Here is a 19127-nt window from a genome sequence, read left to right as displayed (position 1 = left end):
AAAAAAAAAAAAAAAAAAAGACGAGATCGGAGTAAGATTCATTCATCTAGTCCTTAGAATGGTGAGGGAAGGGCATCCAGTTTGTACATGGACATGTGGGAGGAGCAGGTCAGGAGTGGTTCTGTAGGTCCGAGATCACGTGGGAGGAGCAGGTCAGGAGTGGTTCTGGGGGTCCGAGATCATTTGGCCAACTTGCACGTCTGTCTTATAATCTTGAATTTAAACAAACATTAGACTTACCTCTCCAACATTCATGCCCAAGGATGAAAGAGTCTTCGTTACTTTTCTCTTTCTGGCCTTGAGAGATATGGTTTCCCCTTCTGATCTGAAAATTTTGAAAGAAAATTTCTTAAATTTGTTAGAACATTTTATAAAATGAAGTAACTGCTCTGATCAGGACGGATTTCTTTGGATCAGTTATAAATTTTGCAATTAAAGTATTGTTCTTCATATATATTTAGGGCAAAATGTATTCTACATTTCTTCTGAAAATAACCCAAATCAGTCTGTGTCTGTAGGAAAGCTGAAGACTCAACAAAACCAGTGGCAGCCCATAATGCAGGCTACAGGGGCACTGCCCCCTAATCTACATGCAGGGTAGGTGCTAGATTAGTTTTTGTGTAAGTGTAGGCAAATTTAGGCAGGCCTAGCCCAGAAGCTAGGCCAGCGTTTAGGTTGGCTGGGTTTGGCTTGATTAAAAGCTGATGATTTACAGGCAGCATCACTAAGACCTCCCTCTTTCTAGAGCCTTGCAGAAGGTAGAGAGCTAGAACGAGGAGAGGGGAAGTGGAGCTGCCTGGGGTGTGTAAAGGAGTCCTGACTAAACCCCCAACCTGGATTGGCAGGCCTCCTTAAAATATCTAGAGTCAGCCCAGCTGGGGAGGAGTTGTCCGGCGGCAGAACTGAGGATGAGTAGCAGGCTGTCGGAGCCTTTGAGGGAGCTATCCAGTCGGGGAGGAGGGCAACCTTGGGCGGACGGAACCTTCCATATAAATTTGTGGAGAATCTTAACGAGGAGCAAGAGAGGACAACTACTACCAGGCAAGTCTTTAGGAGGGAACCACCGGTTGCATCCAGGAGTGCTGGTGACTGACATGTGCAGTCAGGAGGACTGGGGAGGCACACCTGGGAGCATGCAGTCGGATGGGTGCAGAGCCAGTAGTGAGGTCTGCAGTGTCATGGGTAGTGGAGTCAGGTCACTGCAGCCAGGACCTGAAGAGGGCTGACTGGGAGCAGTAGTCCACCATAGGACAGCTAGCACTGAAAGACTTGCCATTTTCTGGTACATCACAGGGGACCACAGTCAGGGCTGCATTTAATCTGCTTTGGACTCCGGGCAAACTCCCCCCCCCCCACACATCTCAAAAAACAGACAGAATCGGGGGGAGACCCCCCCACGGATTTTCTGTATAGCAGCCTTATGGAAGATCCCGGTATGTTAACATTCCCATTAGGCAACAGCTAGTATAACAGACCATCATCAACCACTGTTATAAAAGTGCAGATGACTTTTTTTAGATAAAAAGTTAAGAAATACTTTAATACAATTTATACCACCAGTCTATGTGCTTTTTGAGCAGCAAATGTCTTTGTAATGTTGGTGAAGTCAAGACTGCAAAGTATATCTGATTCAGAAGACAGTTTGGCGTAACGACTTCGGCTCACGGTTGTGCGGTGTAGATTTTTGAAAAAGATCGTTCACCTGAACAGTTAGTGATCATTAAAGGGAGATACATTTTTAAAGCAATCTCCCTGTGTGTCGGGAAAGGTATCTTTTACATTTGACAAATTTTTTTCCCCCATTCAAGAAACCTAAGAAATGAATGACTGAAACTGAATTAGCTTGTCAAAAGATTGTGCCCAGAGATCATGCTTGTAGAAAGTGGACAACTTTTCTGCTGAAATTTTATGGAATCAAAAGTCCATCACTGGAAAGTTTATAAGGAACCCAAATAAATCACTTCACTGTAAACTCCTAGTCAATGCTCCAGACACACTAAAAGTTTATAGACACATGGGAGACACATGGGAGACACATGGGAGACACATGGGAGACACATGGGAGACACATGGGAGACACATGGGAGACACATGGGAGACACATGGGAGACACATGGGAGACACATGGGAGACACATGGGAGACACATGGGAGACACATGGGAGACACATGGGAGACACATGGGAGACACATGGGAGACACATGGGAGACACATGGGAGACACATGGGAGACACATGGGAGACACATGGGAGACACATGGGAGACACATGGGAGACACATGGGAGACACATGGGAGACACATGGGAGACACATGGGAGACACATGGGAGACACATGGGAGACACATGGGAGACACATGGGAGACACATGGGAGACACGCCTTAACATAAAAAGGTCTCCTGGTGTGTGAAGTGCGCTTCTTCACTGTCCATAGTCAAGTGGCTGCCAACGGACATTTCGGGGTTGAAGTGGACGATGTTGCACAGTATATTCTTCACTGTGAGACACTTACCAGCTTCTTCAGATGCATCAAATTTAGTACGTCGTTCATTCATAAAATCTTTTAACGATTTCAAAACGCCAATTACTGAATTTAGGTTGAGTTGCATGGCCTGCAAAGTTTTGCTACTGCAAAAATCCCAGTCTCAAGTTTGCTCATCTGATCAAACAGTCCTTTTTGCCATATTATGACACTTACCTCTTTTCAGTCAGCTGAAATGGTCATCAAAATATCATGGACATTTTGATGGCCATGGACTAGTGCCTGACAAGCATCAGTACGACATGACCAACGCATATCACTTAGCTTTTTCGGTATGGACACAGGTCATTCTCATCAAGCTTGTCTTTAACCAGTTCCCGACCAGCGCACACCGATGTACATCGGCAGAATGGCACGGGCAGGCAAATGGGCGTACCTGTACGTCCTTCTAAATTCGCTGCCCTGCCATCGCACTGCCGTGCTCGCCTGGTAGGGACCCCCCCCCCCCCCCGTGAGTCGGGTCGCGGGTCCCGCAGACTCAATCGCCACGGGCATACCTGCGACCGTATCACGGGGCGGCTGAACGAGGAAATGCCGTTGTAAACAACATCTCCCCGTTCTGCCTAGCAACTAGTGACGCTGATCTCTGCTCTATATGATTGGAGCAGAGATCAGTGTTCACTAAATTAAAGCCCAGCCCCCCAACTGTTAGTAACACACCCCTAGGAACACTTAACCCCTACACTGCCACCCACTGGTTAACCTCTTCACTGCCATTTACACAGGAATCACTGCATTTATATAGCACTGATTACTGTATAAATGACAATGGTCCCAAAAAGGTGTCAAATGTCTGATGTGTCCACCATAATGTTGCAGTCAAAAAAAAAAAAAAACAAATTATATATTATAACAAAAAGTAAAAAAAAATAATACGTTTTCTTCAAACTAGTCGCTTTTTTTGTTTATAGCGCAAAAAATAAAAACCACAGGGGTGATTAAATACCACCAAAAGAAGGCTCTATTTGTGGGGAAAAAAATAAAAAGTCAATTTTGTTGGGGAGCCACGTCGCATGACTGCGCAATTGTCAGTTAAAGCGACGCAGTGCCGAATCGCAAAAAGTGGTCTGGTCTTTGACCAGCAAAATGGTCTGGGGCTGAAGTGGTTAAGCTTCTTGTAGCACTTGGTGGAGCCAGTAAAGAATGCATACAGAGCTTGTATGAAATAAATTTACAGCCTCACTACATGAATTTGCAGCATCCTTTCCAACAAGGTTTAGCGAGTGTCCAAAACAAGGTATATACTTTGCATATTTATTCAGGGTAACCTTTTTTGCTTGGATACCCTAGTAGTGACCAGACATGTTGCTTGCATTGTCCTAACTCTGTCCACAGCATTCTTGTATTGAAAGTCCAACATTAAGGAATTTTAGAAGCATATTTCACTATCTCTTCTCCTTTATGCCCCATTGAGGGTAAGAAGGGTAGAAAACGCTCTACAGGTTGATTTTCTTCTAAGTGTTGTAAAATCACTGAGCTGATCAGTATGGGAATAATCTTCAGATGAATCTACAGATATTGATCAGTACTTTACCATTTTAACCCGGTTGATGACGTTTTCTAAAATCTTTTTTCCCCTGTAATCTGTACAAGTTCTTCACAGACATTTGCTGATAGATAACTTGTAAATCCTTTGCCCTGGTTTGCCTTGGTTTGGATGTGTTGTGCTAGGAAAGCATCGTACTCCCACAGCAATTCCAAAATTCCAAGACAGTTGCCATTGTGTTTGGATCCAATAACTTGGTCATTGACTCTAAAAGCCAATCCTCTGTCGGCAAGAAACATTATGACCCCAAGCAACCGATTTACTAGGTTTTGACCATAGCTTGTCAGCTCTTCAATCTCTAGTTGGTTTTTATGGTCAAGCCGACCCTCCAGTTAATATTTGGCTGCATCGATCACAGCATGAATATGGTTTGGAGACTGTTGAAATTAGTTCACTAGCATGTTGTTTCCAGTCACTGAAGCCATCATTGGAAAATGCATTTCGTGATGCTACCAATTTGCAGTCAAAACAGTCGATTCTGCCGGTGTTTGAGTAGCAAAGCCACTTTCTTGCAACCTTGTCTCCATTGGGACAGTTACACATAAACATGTCGATAGTACAGCAATGTCTGTCTTTAAATGACATTGCAAACCCTTCATTTCTCAGTTGTTCCAGAGGCTCTCACTGACAGTTCCATTTTTCGACCAGTACTCCCGCATCTCAATAGTAGATGTGTTGGGGCACAAACCAGCGTCAACCATGAAACCCGACTGTTCCACAAATTCAGGCACCATATCAAATGCTTCAACAGTAGGCTCCATAGTATGGAGGCTAGGCAGCAAACCAGCATTTTGGAAAAAGCCTTGGCTTCTCCACCTCCATGGGCACTGGTGTCATTTCTAGTGGATCAAAAGACACTATGGCATCAGATTCAGAGACAAAGTCAGAGGTACTTTGAGCAGGAATCACTTCCTGAGAAGATGTACCAGTGAGTTTCCTCAAAAGATCCACTTCTAAGTATAAGAAAAACGAATTCTTGGTATTCTGCGTATTTTTTTCCTCCAACTCCTGCTTCTTTCGTTTCTGTAAAGCACTCAGATTTTGACATATTGAGGGCTTATAGGCTCTTCAAAAATAGATGTCATCGACACCTGCATTATAAAATTGAATTATGCTCTGTGCAGTCTCTTGTTACCCTATAGTAAATGCTTATATGTTGTAGCATTTAGTACAGGCATACCCCACTGTTAAATACACAATGGGGTTTGTTTACTAAAGCTGGAAGGTGCAAAAATCAGGCTCACTTCTACATAGAAACCAATGAGCATCTAACCCCAGCCTGTTCAATTACACTTTGGTAATAAAACCTGGAAGCGCATTGATTTCTACGAAGAATAAACCCCATTGTGTACTTAAAAGTGGGGTATGCCTGTAGTAAAATGGCAGACTCCCAAACCACTCTTCCCCCCCCTCATGTTGCAGTCATGTACACTGCTCTATGCACAATACCCGTCCGATAGTCCATCTTAGAAGAAGTGAGCAAAAGAGGGTGTCTACATTCCTTCATATAGTACAGTAGGACCACGAAGGAGTCAGAGCCCAGCACCCACAACGAGGGAGATTTGGAGGAAGCTGGGAGCAAGAGAATGATTTTTTTTTTGCCTAAGAATATTATGTATATACCAGGGGTCTTGAATTAAAGATTTATGGAGGTTGTTGGTAAAATATTCATCTGCAAGAGGTCTGAATATCATGTTTGCACTAGAACACATCTCAGCAGTGTTTACATCACAGACCCCCTTCAAAGCAGACCCATGGTGTCCTCAGTTCCTTATGTCACAGCACCCCATTACATTGCAGCTCACATCACAGCGCCCCATTACATTGTGGCCAGGGCCGGTGCTACCACTAGGCAAACTAGGCAGCTGCCTAGGGCGCACTGCTGCCCAGGGCGCCCAGCCACTGGTGTTGCTACTCTCTTCTCTCTGCAGCAAGCAACTAAGTCTCAGAATCAGCAGGCACCCACTGCTCCGTTCGCACGTAGGGTCAGAGGCACATTGGCCAGGGAGGACTGTGTCCCAACTCCCAAATGAACGGAAGCAAGCAAACATTTATTGATGGGCGCTGGTGAGGCTGCAATTGATGGGCGCTGGTGAGGCTGCAATTGATGGGCGCTTCATTAAAAAGGTGGGGTATACATGGGCAGAGCAAAGGGACCATAGTCAGGGGTGGAGCCAAAATGAGGTTTTGCCTAGGGTGTCAAAAATTCTTGCACCAGCCCCGATTGTGGCCTCCTCACATCACAGCACCCCATTACATTTCAGCCTGCTCACATCAGCGCCCCATTACATTGCAGCCCCCTCACAGCACCCCATTACATTTCCACATCACAGCACCCTCGTTACATTAGAGTCGCCTTCATGTCCAGGGCCAGACTGGGACAAAAAAATGTGGCCCTGAATTTCAAAATAACGGCCAAAATTCGAAAGGAACATTTTTTATATTGAAGTCATTATTCATTAATATTTGATTTTTGAATTTCTGAATTTGAAACAATGAATTTTGATCATAAATGCATGACCAGAACAAAGAAAAACCAAACACTTGTCTAAATACTAATTTTCAGATGATGGATTGAACAGAACTCCATGAGATGTTCAAAGCTTGGGATTCCCCCCCCCCCCCCCACACTTTAATACTTCTCCACAACTTTATCCCCGACCTGTCTGGTGTGTTCCTTGGCCTTCGTGATGCCGTTTGTTCACCAAGGTTCTCCAACAAACCTGAGGGCTTCATAGAACAGCTGTATTTATACTGAGATTAAATGACACAGGTGGGCTCTATTTACGAGACTTCTGAAGGAAATTGGTTCCACTAGATTTTAGTTAGAGGGTAACAGAGCAAAAGGGGGCTGAATATGAATTTCATCCCCCCCCCCCCCACACACACATGCAAATGTTATCATCATTTTCCTTCTACTTTACAATTATGTGACACTTTGTGTTGGTCCATCACATAAAATCCCAATAAAATACATTTATGCTTTAGGTTTCAACGTGACAAAATTTGGAAAATTGAGGGGTATGAATACTTTTTCAAGGCACTGTACATGTATGCGATTGTGTTCAAGCAGTTATACCGGGGCCATAGCGTCCAATTAGGAGGACGATGGTAAGAGGACCCCTCTTGATGCTCTGGCGCTTTTCTGGGATCTTCCGCCCCACCAGAGACCCCGGCATCTGATCAGTCGGCTGCAGCCCATTGCTGCAGAGGTGATCGGGGACTGGAACATTCCAGAATCTCTCTATGGCCTAGGACAGTGGTTCTGGGAATTTCTCTTAGACAAAATAGCTGTCCAAAATACCAAGCCATCGAGTCCGATTTAAAGCACCTGTCCTCTCGTGTTTTCAAGGGTTAGCAGAGATATGTAGGGTTTTTATAGACCCCAGATGTCTCCATAAAGAGGACCTGTCATGCTATATTGCTATCACAAGGTAGGTTTACATTTCTTGTGACAATGAAAGTGATCCAAAAATTAAGGGGGGGGGGGGGGGGGGGGGTATTTGTGTAATAAAGAATTACATTTATTTTTTAAAGGATTGTCTATGAAGATTATTGCGGTTTGACATACACTTTTATTTTGAGGCCCACACAATATTAAGTACTCCCTCCCAAATGACCCCCTTTTTGTAAATCTTTTCATGTGACAACACTGAAGAAATGACACTTGTCTACAATGTAAAGTAGTGAGTGTACAGCTTGTATAACAGTGTAAATTTCATGTCCCCTCAAAATCACACACCCATTAAGGTCTAAACTGGCAACAAAAGTCAGTACACCTCTAAGTGAAAATGTCCAAATTGGGCCCAATTAGCCATTTTCCCTCCCTGGTGTCATGTGACTCGTTAGTGTTGGGTTTTAGGTGTGAATGGGGAGCAGGTGTTTTATCAAGACCCTGAAACTGACCTGCAGCGCAGTGTCCAAGACCATACAGCGGTATGAGAGGACAGGTTCCCCTCAGAACAGGCCGCACCATGGTCAAAGAAGTTGAGGTCACGTGCTCAGCGTCATATCCAGAGGTTGTCTTTGGGAAATAGAAGTATGAGTGCTGCCGGCATTGCTGCAGAGGTTGAAGGGGGGGGGGGGGGTCAGCCTGTCGGTGCTCAGACCAGACGCTGCACACTGCATCAAATTGGTCTGCATTTCTGTTGCCCCTTAAGGATGATTGACAAAATCCCGCAAACAGTTTGCTGAAGACAAGCAGACTAAGGACATGGATTACTGGAACCATGTCCTGCGGTCTGATGAGACCAAGATAAACTTATTTGGTGTCAGATGGTGACAAACGTGTGTGGGGGGAAACCAGGTGAGGATAAAGACAAGTGTGTCTTGCCTACAGTCAGGCATGGTGGTGGGAGTGTCATGGTCTGGGGCTGCATGAGTGCTGCCGGCACTGGGGGGGGGGGGGGGGGCTACAGATCATTGAGGGAATCATGAATGCCAACATGTACTGTGCCATACTGAAGCAGAGCATGATCCCCTCAGACTGGGCTGCAGGGCAGTATTCCAACATAACGACCCCAAACACACCTCCAACATGACCACTGCCTTGCTAAAGAAGCTGAGGGTAAAGGTGATGGACTGGCCAAGCATGTCTCCAGACCTAAACCCTATTGATCATCTGTGGGACATCCTCAACAAAACAAAAGGTCTCCAACATCCACCAGCTCTGTGATGTCATCATGGAGGAGGGGAAGAGGACTCCAGTGGTGACCTGTGAAGCTCTGGTGACCTCCATGCCCAAGAGGGTTAAGGCAGTGCTGGAAAATAATGGTGGCCACACAAAATAGACACTTTGGGCCCAATTTGGAGAATTTCACTTAGGGGTGTACTGACTTGTTGCCAGCGGTTTAGATATTAATGGCTGTGTGTCGAGTTATTTTGAGGGGACGGCAAATTGACACCGTTATACAAGCTGTACACTCACTACTTTACATTGTAGACAAGTGTCATTTCTTCAGTGTTGTCACATGAAAAGATAGAAGAAAAGATTTACAGAAGTGTGAGGGGTGTACCGACTTGTGAATATTATATAAAATGCAGAGGTCTACAAATAAACAGCAAGAATAGGCCACTCTAATAAAAATAGAAATAAGTACAGTGAAAGACTTACCCCTCTACAACGTCAAAATATTCCTGTGAGGACACAAAGACACATTGTGAGGTTCAGAAGCAACCTGGTGGTGATGCAAGTCAATGACAACCCCCCCCCCAAAAAAAAAATATTTTATATTATTATATAACCATTATTCCATCGTTTTTAAAGAACAAAAATATAAACTAGTTGTGTCCCTTGGTAATTTTAAATTTTATTTTTTTATTTTTTTAATGTAACTGGCTACTCCAAAACTGCCATTTGAATTAAAAACACAAGGCCAACAATTATTTTTATTGTGCAAGGGAAAAATAAAATACACAATTCAGACATGCTAGCTGAACTTAACCAAAAAGTGCATCCAAAAATATAAATTAATTAAATATCTGACCCCCTATAGATTATGAAGCAGGACATATGAAAGATGTATGCATGTGTGTATATCCCACGTGTCCTGCTTCATAATCTATAGGGGGTCAGAAATGCCAAGAGTTGGTGAAAGCAGGGGTCCGTCATCCAGAGAGGATTCCAAAAATCATCCAGATTATTCTCCTGGAGCTCCCGCGGCAAAGGCACATGACTCATAACTGGTCACGATTAATAAAGCAACCGATTTTTGGTCCAAGAAATCCTCCTGTTCCTGGAATGGACTTGGGTCAAAGCAATTACTCCAAGGCCATTAATAATGCAATCTCCTCCGAGTCCGCAACATGTCTGGTTGACGAACAGCCATTCAGAAACTAACTCAAACTTCCACCAACACGAAATTAGCAGGAGTACAAAAAAGGTGGCTGGTGCCCAACAACTGAACTTCTCAGCTCGTAGTACGTCACTACATTCACATAGTTTGTTGGCCCACAATTGTGTGCGAAAAAAACAAACACAAAAACCCACACCCCTCCCCCCTAACAAACCACGCTCTAGTGTGTACAAGGCTTTAATTTTTACATCAAAATTTCATTTTAGTTATAGTTTTTGGACTACAATTCTATTTTAGTCATCCGAATTGTTTTATTCTTCTAAAATCAAATGGGTTTAATTAAATTTTAATGCATTATTTAAGCATTTTAGAATTGTCAAACTGATTATATACTCCTGGAGTTTATATCATTAGATATTTATGGTATTGGAGGATTGACACAGATTTAGCTGTTGTGATATAGAAAGTATTTAATAAAAAACAGAATTTCAGAAACATGTTAAACTCTCCAAATAGACTAGGAGACAGATTCTAACGTCTAAGAGGTCCAATCTTTCTTCCTTATTTTGGGGGGGTTCTGGCAAAATGACGGAAGAATAATCTCCTGTGACCAGCGAAACCCAGTGGTCACTTATGGCAAATATAATGGATCCTGTGAGGATTACCCGGTCCTCCAGGAGCAACAAAAACAGATTTTCAATAGTCAGAGCTTGTAGGTTGCCAATCCTTCTGGCTGTGGTGATGGCCAGAAGGAAGGCCATCTTAAAGGAAAGGAGCCCCAGCACTCTTCTAATGTTCCTCAACGAGGACTCTCCAGTTTTGAGGAGAGCCGCCACTGCTCCCTGAACCTTTGAAATCTTTTCTGGAGGAAGAAAAACTTTGGGCCACCGAGTCCAGCTGGTACCCCAAGTACACTTTGGACTGCAATGGGTCCAGGGAGGGACTTCTCCCGGCTGACCATTCAACCCAGAGAGAATCCAGGGTGGACAACACTATGTCCCGGTTTATCTGGAGCTGTTCCTCGGGCTGGGCTGTAAATCAGCATGTCGTCTAAGTAGGGCATCAGTGCTATCCCCTGAAGGTGTAAAAAGAATACCACCTCGGCAAGAACTTTGATTCTCGGATAAAAATTCTCGGGCTGGCCGCAAGGCCGAAGGGGAGCACCCTGAACCGCCAATGTTGTACACCCTGCTCTGCCGTACTGCAAATCGCAGGTACTTTTGATGTGCCAGGGCAATCGACACATGCAAATACGCATCTTTCAGATCTAACGTGATCATGAAGACTCCTTTCTGACTAAGTAGATACTCTCCATCCAGAACTACTTTTTGTAGAACAGGGATAATCACTCCCTGTTCTGAGAGTTTGCGGACACTGCCCAAAAGGCCCCTTGCCTTCAGTGGGTCTTTGGGAAAGCAGGTAACAAGAGAATTTGGAGGGGTGGGGGGGGGTTCGTGACCAAGATACCAACCTGTATCCTTCTCTTACGAGACTTAGAATATAAGGGTTCTGTGAGAGCTTCTCCCACTGGGGGAGAAACCATGAGAGCCTTGCGCCAACCTTTATGTTGGTGTTATTTGGCCTTTGTTGGATGGTCCAGACCCAGAGAAAAAGAAGGATTCCACTTTTTTCCTTGCCTTTGCCGAGCCCCACCTTTTTGCTCTGTTAGCTTTTACTTTTTAACCGGCTTTTTGCATAGGGATCTCAAAAATATAAAAAACACATTTCCCCCCTTCTCCCTCTTGGGTTTTGTAGGGAATCTTTTACCCTTTTCTGTGGATTGGGAAAGGAGCCCTCAAAACGGGATAACAGTCGGGATGGAGATTTTTACCTCTAAAGCCAATGTTTTTACCCACAGGGCCCTTCTGAATGACATACTTGTATAGCGCACAATGCGAACTGAATCGCCTTCTAGTGGAGTTCAGTAGCGCCGTTGAATTAGTTGTACTGTCTCCACAGCTGCGTCTGCCAAGAAAGCCATTGCTCTCTCAATGACTCTCAAGGAGTCTACTACTTCCTTGGACTCTATGCGAGTCATGGTCCATCACCCTGTTGAGCCATGTGTCTGCAGGCTGAGGCCAATGCTGGACCCATAGCCGCCGCCTGGCTATCCTGATTGGAATCCTCTTGGGAACTCTGCTCTGAACCTCCTCCGAGAAGTAGGGGGCAGGTTCTTGGAACCCTCCCGTATAGCTCCTGAGCTTTCCCTTCCTGAAGGGTTATCTACCTGGCGTTTATTGAACGTAGTCCTGAAGGACTGGAGGGTTGCTAGCATCTGACAGCAGGGCCTGCTAGCTTATAGATGCATTTGACACAAAGGCTTGCTGTGGTCTTGTGGGAATTTGTCATTACAATACCCACAGCGCCTGGATTTTGATGTGGATTTGGACTTAGACCTACTGGTCATCCCCTGGGCAGGGCATTCAGTCTCTGAAGGACAAAAAAAAAAAAAAAAAAAAAAGCCCCATTAAGCCATGAGTATCTTGTGGGAGGAGAGGGAAATAGGGCCACCCCAAATCCCCTCCCCACTCCAGCTAGATCACTCACCCCCCTGTGGCAACCTCTGATGCTGCCAGCTCTGGTCCACCCCCTTGCTCCATCCTTTACAGATCGCCCAGCAGGAAGGACTGCCCACAGACAGGCTCTGGACCCCACCCCCCGCTCTGATACTGCTTTATACTGTTTCAACACTTCGCTTGCCGCCATTTTGGTGAAGACCAAAACCACTGGAAATTATCTCACAAAGGCGCCTGGCGACATCTGGTTATGTGTAGTAGCGGCCGCCAGGGAAACAACATACGAGAAGGTACCTGGAGCCTCTTCCCCCGGATTATGGGGGATATTCCAGTGGCCCCTCAATAGTGTCCGGTAGGAGGGGAGAGTGGAAATTAGGGTCCCTGGGGGTTATGGACACCTCACCTGTCCTAGTGCCACCAGAAACTCAGGGGCAGATGCATCTTTTTATACAGAGAAAGCCTGGGAGACCCCACAGTCACCCCTGGCTGCTCTGGGTCTGCCTCCCCGGGGGCGCGACCATGATCCCAGACCTTTGGCCTTTATAAAAGTTTAGCTGCCATCTGTGGGAAACAATCAATAACTGAGGGTCAAAGGGAGGGGTGGGGGCCTTTTAAACTCTGTTGTGTTTCCCGTCAGTTAAGACCAGTCATCTCAGGCGTGCTGTCCTGGAAGATGACTGGAGAAAAGCCTTTGGGCCCTTTCATAAAGGGCGGATTTGTGATGATCTGCCCCGTTGACATGCGATTGCTCACCGGGAATTCACTCTGTTGATCCCCGCTGAGCAGGAAGATTACAGTGTGCAGGGACGGACCCGTCAGAGCGCTGCTCTCTATGGACCGTAAAGTTCATCACCCAATCTGATGACGGATGGGAAAGTAGGTTTTTCCTCGTCACTTTTTCGGATTGGGTCGGATGACATCCGACGCTCCATAGACCTCTATGGAGCATCCGTTCAGGTCCACTATATATAATAAATAAATAAATAAATAAATAAATAAATAAATAAAAACACCCCACCCTGACAGACAGACCTGAACGGATCATCCATGTGAAAGAGCTCTTTTCACCCCTTTTAAGAGATCAGTAGAGGTCCCTTACATATTATCTGGTAGAGAAGTGCTTACTTTGACATCACATTTCAATTTAGATTCACTCTGTTTTGACTAAAAAAGTCATTTTATATAGTTACCAATTGTTTTATTAGTCAGTGAAAAGGTTTCACTCTACTAAATTAAACACAGGATGGGGAGAGAGATGTAAAGTAACATTGGGGTTTATTTACTAAAGGCAAATCGACTCTGCACTACAAGTGTAATTGAAGATCTAAGAGGAAGCTCTGCTGATTGTATCAGCCAATCATGTACAAGAAAATAAAAATAATTTATTTTTCTTCTTGTACATGATCTGCTGATTGCATCAGCAGAGCGTCCTCTTAGATCTTCAAGTACACTTGTAGTACAGAGTGGATTTGCCTTTAGTAAATAAACCCCTTTGTGTTAGGAACCTCGTGCAGCAAGTGCTCACTCTTGTGAGAACAGAAGCTTAGCAAGGCGTCTGTGAACATCGACACACACACACACACACGCCTTGCTAATCATATTCTCACAAGAGTGAGTACTTGATGCACGAGGTTCCTAACACAATGTTACTTTGTATTTCTCTAGATCCCATCTGACCAATGTTTATAAACAATGTTACTTTGTATCCTTCTCCTGTCTTAACTGCTTCGACCACCTCACGCAGATATACTGCGGCAGAAGGGCATGTACAGGCAGATCAATGTACCTGTACATGGCCCTTTAACGGCTTGCGGGCACGCACCTGCCAGGAGCACTGGGATCGTGGGTCTCGGACGCCATGTCTGCGGGGATATCCCCGATCGTTTCACTGCAAGGAAGAACAGGGAGATGCCAATGTAAACAAGGATCTCCCCGTTCTGCCTAGTGACACTGTCACTGATCAGCTCTCCCTGTGATCAGTGATGTGTCACAGCCCTCCCTCCTCTAGTTAGAATCACTCCCTAGGACACTTAACCCCTACAGTGCCACCTAGTGGTTAACCCCTTCACTGCCAGTGCCATTTTTTACAGTAATCAATGCAAATTTTTAGCATTGATCGCTGTATTAATGACAATGGTCCCAAAAAAGGTGTCAAAATTGGCCAATGAGTCTGCCATAATAAAAAGGCTATAAAGCCATCCCCTATTTTGTAGACAAAAGTAGAGGCCTAAACTGGAGGGGGAAATAAAGATAGAGAATGAAATATGTATATATATCAGTTCTGGATGCATTTCAATTGGCTGCCATGAGTCCTGGGGTGTCACATTGACAAATGAATAGAAAGCCACTTACCTCATAGGTCTCCACTGGAGATGAAGGTAGGTCAATAGTGATCTCTAATCTGATAAAACAGAATGCAGTAGTAAGACTTGTGAAGAGGAGGAGCTCAGATATACAGAAGACGGGATGGAGATGGCTGTACCAGTAATCAGATGATCAGGGCCAGGACGGGGGGTGATGAGAGATGTTTTGGAACTACATTTCCCATGATGCTCATGCACTCTGCAGTGTAGTTGAGCATCATGGGAAATTTAGTACCAAAACATCCAGGGGGCACCCCCAAGGATCACCATCACTGATCTGAGACCCCCCCCCCCCCCCCACATAGGATGTAAGCTCTGCAGGTCTCATGGACCCCCAATACTGAATAGAAGTATATTAACATACATACACCTTTGAAAGCCTCCTCAGATCCTTCATTTCTACATGCTCTTTATAATTCTTGTCCTAATCTTTGTGATTGAAACTGTTTTCGGGGTTAATTTGAGATTTATGAGTTCCATCAATTTTTGCGGATTGTTGCGTTTTTTTCTTTTCAAATATTTTATTGACAATCAAGAATAAGTAACAGGCAGTTACAGATATTATAGACATAAAAGTACATCCCAGCAGAGCATTAGAGTAATAAAAAAGACACGGTCAAGTATTGAAGTATAAGTTGTACCTTTGACTCCCCCTTAAAATTAGACAAAAATCAACCGATAGCATCCATGGGGGAGGGAAATGATTGTGTATTGGTTATAGCTTTCAAATTCACAAAGCAGGGATACTCTGCCCAAGCAATCCGGGCAACAGTAATGGGTACATAAAGTGTATTACATGCCATCAGAAGCAGAACAGTTAGTGAAAGAGGAGGGCAAAGTAGGTTGGGGGAAAGGACAGGGGAAAGAGTGAAGAGGGGACTAAAAAGAAAAGAGGAATAAAGACTAAAGGGAGAGAAAAAGAGGGGAGAAAGAAAAAGAGAACAAGCATAGTTGGGAAAGAAATAGAGCTGGCCAGGCCGTCCACCATCTCCATGAAAAACGGGAAAAAAAAAAAAAATAAAAGAAATGGGGTCAAGGCTCTAGGAGACGGCTATCAAAATCTGGAGGAAGAAAGTGATCTGCCCAGGGGCGCCAAATTTTAAGGTGTCGGGGGATCTTATCTAAAGTGGTAGCTTCGATTTTACTGTGTATCATAGCCAAAGTGACTATTTTTAACTTCCACAATATTCACGAAAGGGGACTTCCAAGCCTTCGCAATAGTCTGTTTGGCGGCAGTGGTGAGCTGAAGAAAAAGACGCAACTGTGCCCTAGTGAGGTCGTGTGGGGGGGAGATTAAGCAATGCATGAGCTGGATCCGGAACAAGGGTTATATTAAACAAGGTGGAGGCCATTTGGAAAATAAGTGCCCAAAAGCGTTCTATCACAGGGCATGTCCACCATATGTGAAGGTGAGTACCCCCTGCATCACATCCACGAAAACAGTTGGGAGACGAGGTTGGAGTGTATTTAGCGATCCTTACGGGAACCAGGTACCACCTCATAAGGACTTTGTAACTGGCTTCTAATGCCACCACATTCTGCGATGACATTTTAGTAGTTGACCATATCTCTGTCCAGTCCCCCGAATCCCAATCCTTAGATAAATCTCTAGACCAAGCAGCGGCATAGGATGGTAGCGGGGAGGGGGAAGAAATAAGGTGCATATAGAGGGTAGAGATGATACCCGGCGCATGAGGATCCGAGTTAGATATTCTCGAATATGGAAAGGTTGCTCACTACCCTATGAGAGCCCAGAATTGTTTGAATAAAATGGGATATTTGGAGGTATCTAAAACACTCCCGTGAAGGGATGTGGGTCTGCGTCTGTAGAACTGGAAAAGGTGTGATGGCGCCATTGGAAATAAAATCACGTATTTGAATCAGGCCGGCCTGAGTCCAGGCCTGAAAGGAAACTGGGTGAGAGAAGGCCGGATAAAATAACGGTTGACCTATCAACGAGAGTAAGGGCAGGTAAGGCGTAAGTAACTTAAAGGACTTGCATAACTTATCCCAGATGCGTAAAGAATGTTGGGTTAGGGGGTTAGTGATCATGCCCCTAGCCGAAGCAGGGAGCCACAGGACGTTGGCAATGGAGATAGGGTGCAAATCTATAGCCTCCAAGGCGACCCAGAGTGGGATTTCCGTCTTCGCATGATACAAGGTAAGTTGTGCCAGTTGGGCAGAGTGATAGTATTGGAGAAAGTTGGGAACTCCCAATCCCCCATTAAGTGTACTGCGAAGTAAAGTGGTTCTAGAGATACGGGGGGGGGGGTCTTGGTGCCCCATATATATTTATACACCCGACTCTGGATTGCCCTGTGGAAACAGGAAGGTACTGTAACAGGAAGGACTCTGTAAAGATACAGGAGCTTGGGTAACAGGGACATCTTCACAGCAGCAATTCGTCCCAACCAGGAGACATGGAGGGGTAACCAGTTATTAAGCAAAGAGGACAAGTGCTTTAACATAGGCAGATAGTTGGATTGAAACAGCTGGGTGGGATCACTAGTTAGTTTGATGCCCAAATATGGGATTGATAAAGGGGACCATTGAAAGGGAAAGTTGCTCTGTATGCGTTTCAATTCATCAATAGAAAGAGATACATTAAGGGCTTTGGACTTCGCCTGGTTAACCTCCAATCCTGAGATCCTAGCGAACTTTGTTAAGAGTAGATGAAGATTAGGTAGGGAAATATGTGGGGAAGTAACAAATAAAAGAGCGCCGTCGGCAAATAGGCAAAGTTTGTGGGAAGTGGAAGCTATGTCTAGACCATGGATGTCTGGATTAGATGTAATCAGGGCTGCGAGAGGTTCTATTACTAAAGCGAATATTAATGGGGATAAGGGGCAGCCCTGCCTTGTACCTCTTCGGATGGGGAAGCATGCTGAACTATAGCCAGAATACTTCACATAGGCTTGTGGATGGGTATACAGGGCACTCACCCATTGTAGAAAATTGGGGCCGAAGCCCCAGCGAGCCAGGATGTAGTGGAGATAAGGCCATGAGACAGTGTCAAAGGCTTTTCTGATGTCTAGTGATAAAAGGTGCATAGGGATCTTACGGGATTTTGCTATGTGTTGCAAGAGGATAATCCTGCGAATATCATCACTGGCCTGTCTACGGGGAATAAAACCTACTTGGTCTTTATGGATCAAACCCCAATAATTGGGTTAAGCCTAAGGGCAAGAATTTTAGCCAGGATTTTCACGTCCAAATTTAAAAGAGAAATTGGCCTATAATTGGACCAAAGGGAATGATCCATGTTGGGTTTTGGGAGCATGGCTATGATGGCTGTCAACGTATCACGGCCTAGAGAATGTTGTTTTAGAAGGGCATTATATGATTTGGCAAGGAGTGGGGCCAGAGTGGTTGCGAATTTTTTGTAGTATATACTTGGAAGACCGTCTGGACCTGGACGTTTATTAGGTTTAAGAGTTTTGATAGCACCAAGAACCTCATCAACCGAGATTGGTTTGTCTATTGACTCCCGGCTGGCGTTCGGCAGTTTGGGTAAATGTATATCCTGGAAAAGGGCCTCCGCCTCCTTAGAGGGAAGAGGCCCTCTCCCTTCATAGAGATCCGCAAGATGCCTGCGGAACTCCGAAAGTACCCTAACAGGGTTACTGGAGTGAGTGCCGTTGGCCAGCCGAAGTCTTATATGTTTACGTACATGATCTGGTCTACTAAGGCGAAGTGCCAGGAAAGTGTCAGGCTTGTTGGCCTTGGTGTAGATCCTATGGCCGGACCGGCGGATGGATTTGTCCGCCGACTCGGCCAAAAGCAGGTCCAGCTCCAGCTTGGTCCTCTCTAGAAGTTTTTTTATTAGTGGCTGAGGGAGATTTCTGAAACAATAAATAGTGATGAAAATCAGATTCCAATTGATGTATTTTAGAGTTTAATACGTTTAAGGTGGGTGGCAACAGAGATACAGGTACCTCTGATTACCGGCTTATGCGCTTCCCAGAGCAAGGTTGGTGATATTTCAGGGGTGACATTGTGTAGTAAATAATCATCAAGAGTGGATTGAATATCGAGGCAATAGGACTGATTGGTTAAATGTGCTTCATTCATGCACCATGTGTTTGTGGTAGGGCGAGATAATAGTGAGGAGACCGTGGTGATCACAGCACAATGGTCTGACCACGTGATGGGGTGTATAATTGAGCGTTGAAGGATTGGAGCGGATGAGACTGGGACAAGGATATGGTCAATTCTGGAGAAGGAGTTATGTGGGTAAGAGTAATAATTGTAGTTTTTCTTTAGAGGATTACACTCCCTCCACGTATCCAAAAGAGAAATTGTTGAAAAAGTTTACGTAGTTGTGATGAGGGGGAGTAATGGTCTGGAGAGTATAGGGACCTATCCA

General features: G+C 44.8%; 1 protein-coding gene across 1 annotated transcript in view; it reads right to left on the bottom strand.

Moving 5' to 3' along the window:
- The window catches only part of LOC143957700 (cytosolic phospholipase A2 gamma-like), a 71016-nt gene extending 60373 nt beyond the window's left edge, over positions 1-10643 (bottom strand). Inside the window, exons 1-3 of the mRNA XM_077467393.1 lie at positions 10548-10643; positions 9201-9223; positions 241-325 (exon numbers count right to left, since the gene is read on the bottom strand). Of these exons, the coding sequence (XP_077323519.1) occupies positions 241-325; positions 9201-9223; positions 10548-10643 (204 nt within the window). The remainder of the gene's footprint in view (positions 1-240; positions 326-9200; positions 9224-10547) is intronic.
- Between the last annotated feature and the right edge of the window lie 8484 nt (positions 10644-19127).

This window comes from Lithobates pipiens, unplaced genomic scaffold, assembly GCF_037356315.1.
Source record: "Lithobates pipiens isolate NorthernLeopardFrog02 unplaced genomic scaffold, aLitPip1_a1.2 Scaffold_55, whole genome shotgun sequence".
In the NCBI taxonomy this organism is placed as follows: Eukaryota; Metazoa; Chordata; class Amphibia; order Anura; family Ranidae; genus Lithobates; species Lithobates pipiens.
Note: the sequence above shows the minus strand (reverse complement) of the source record. Positions and strands in the feature narration are given on the sequence as shown.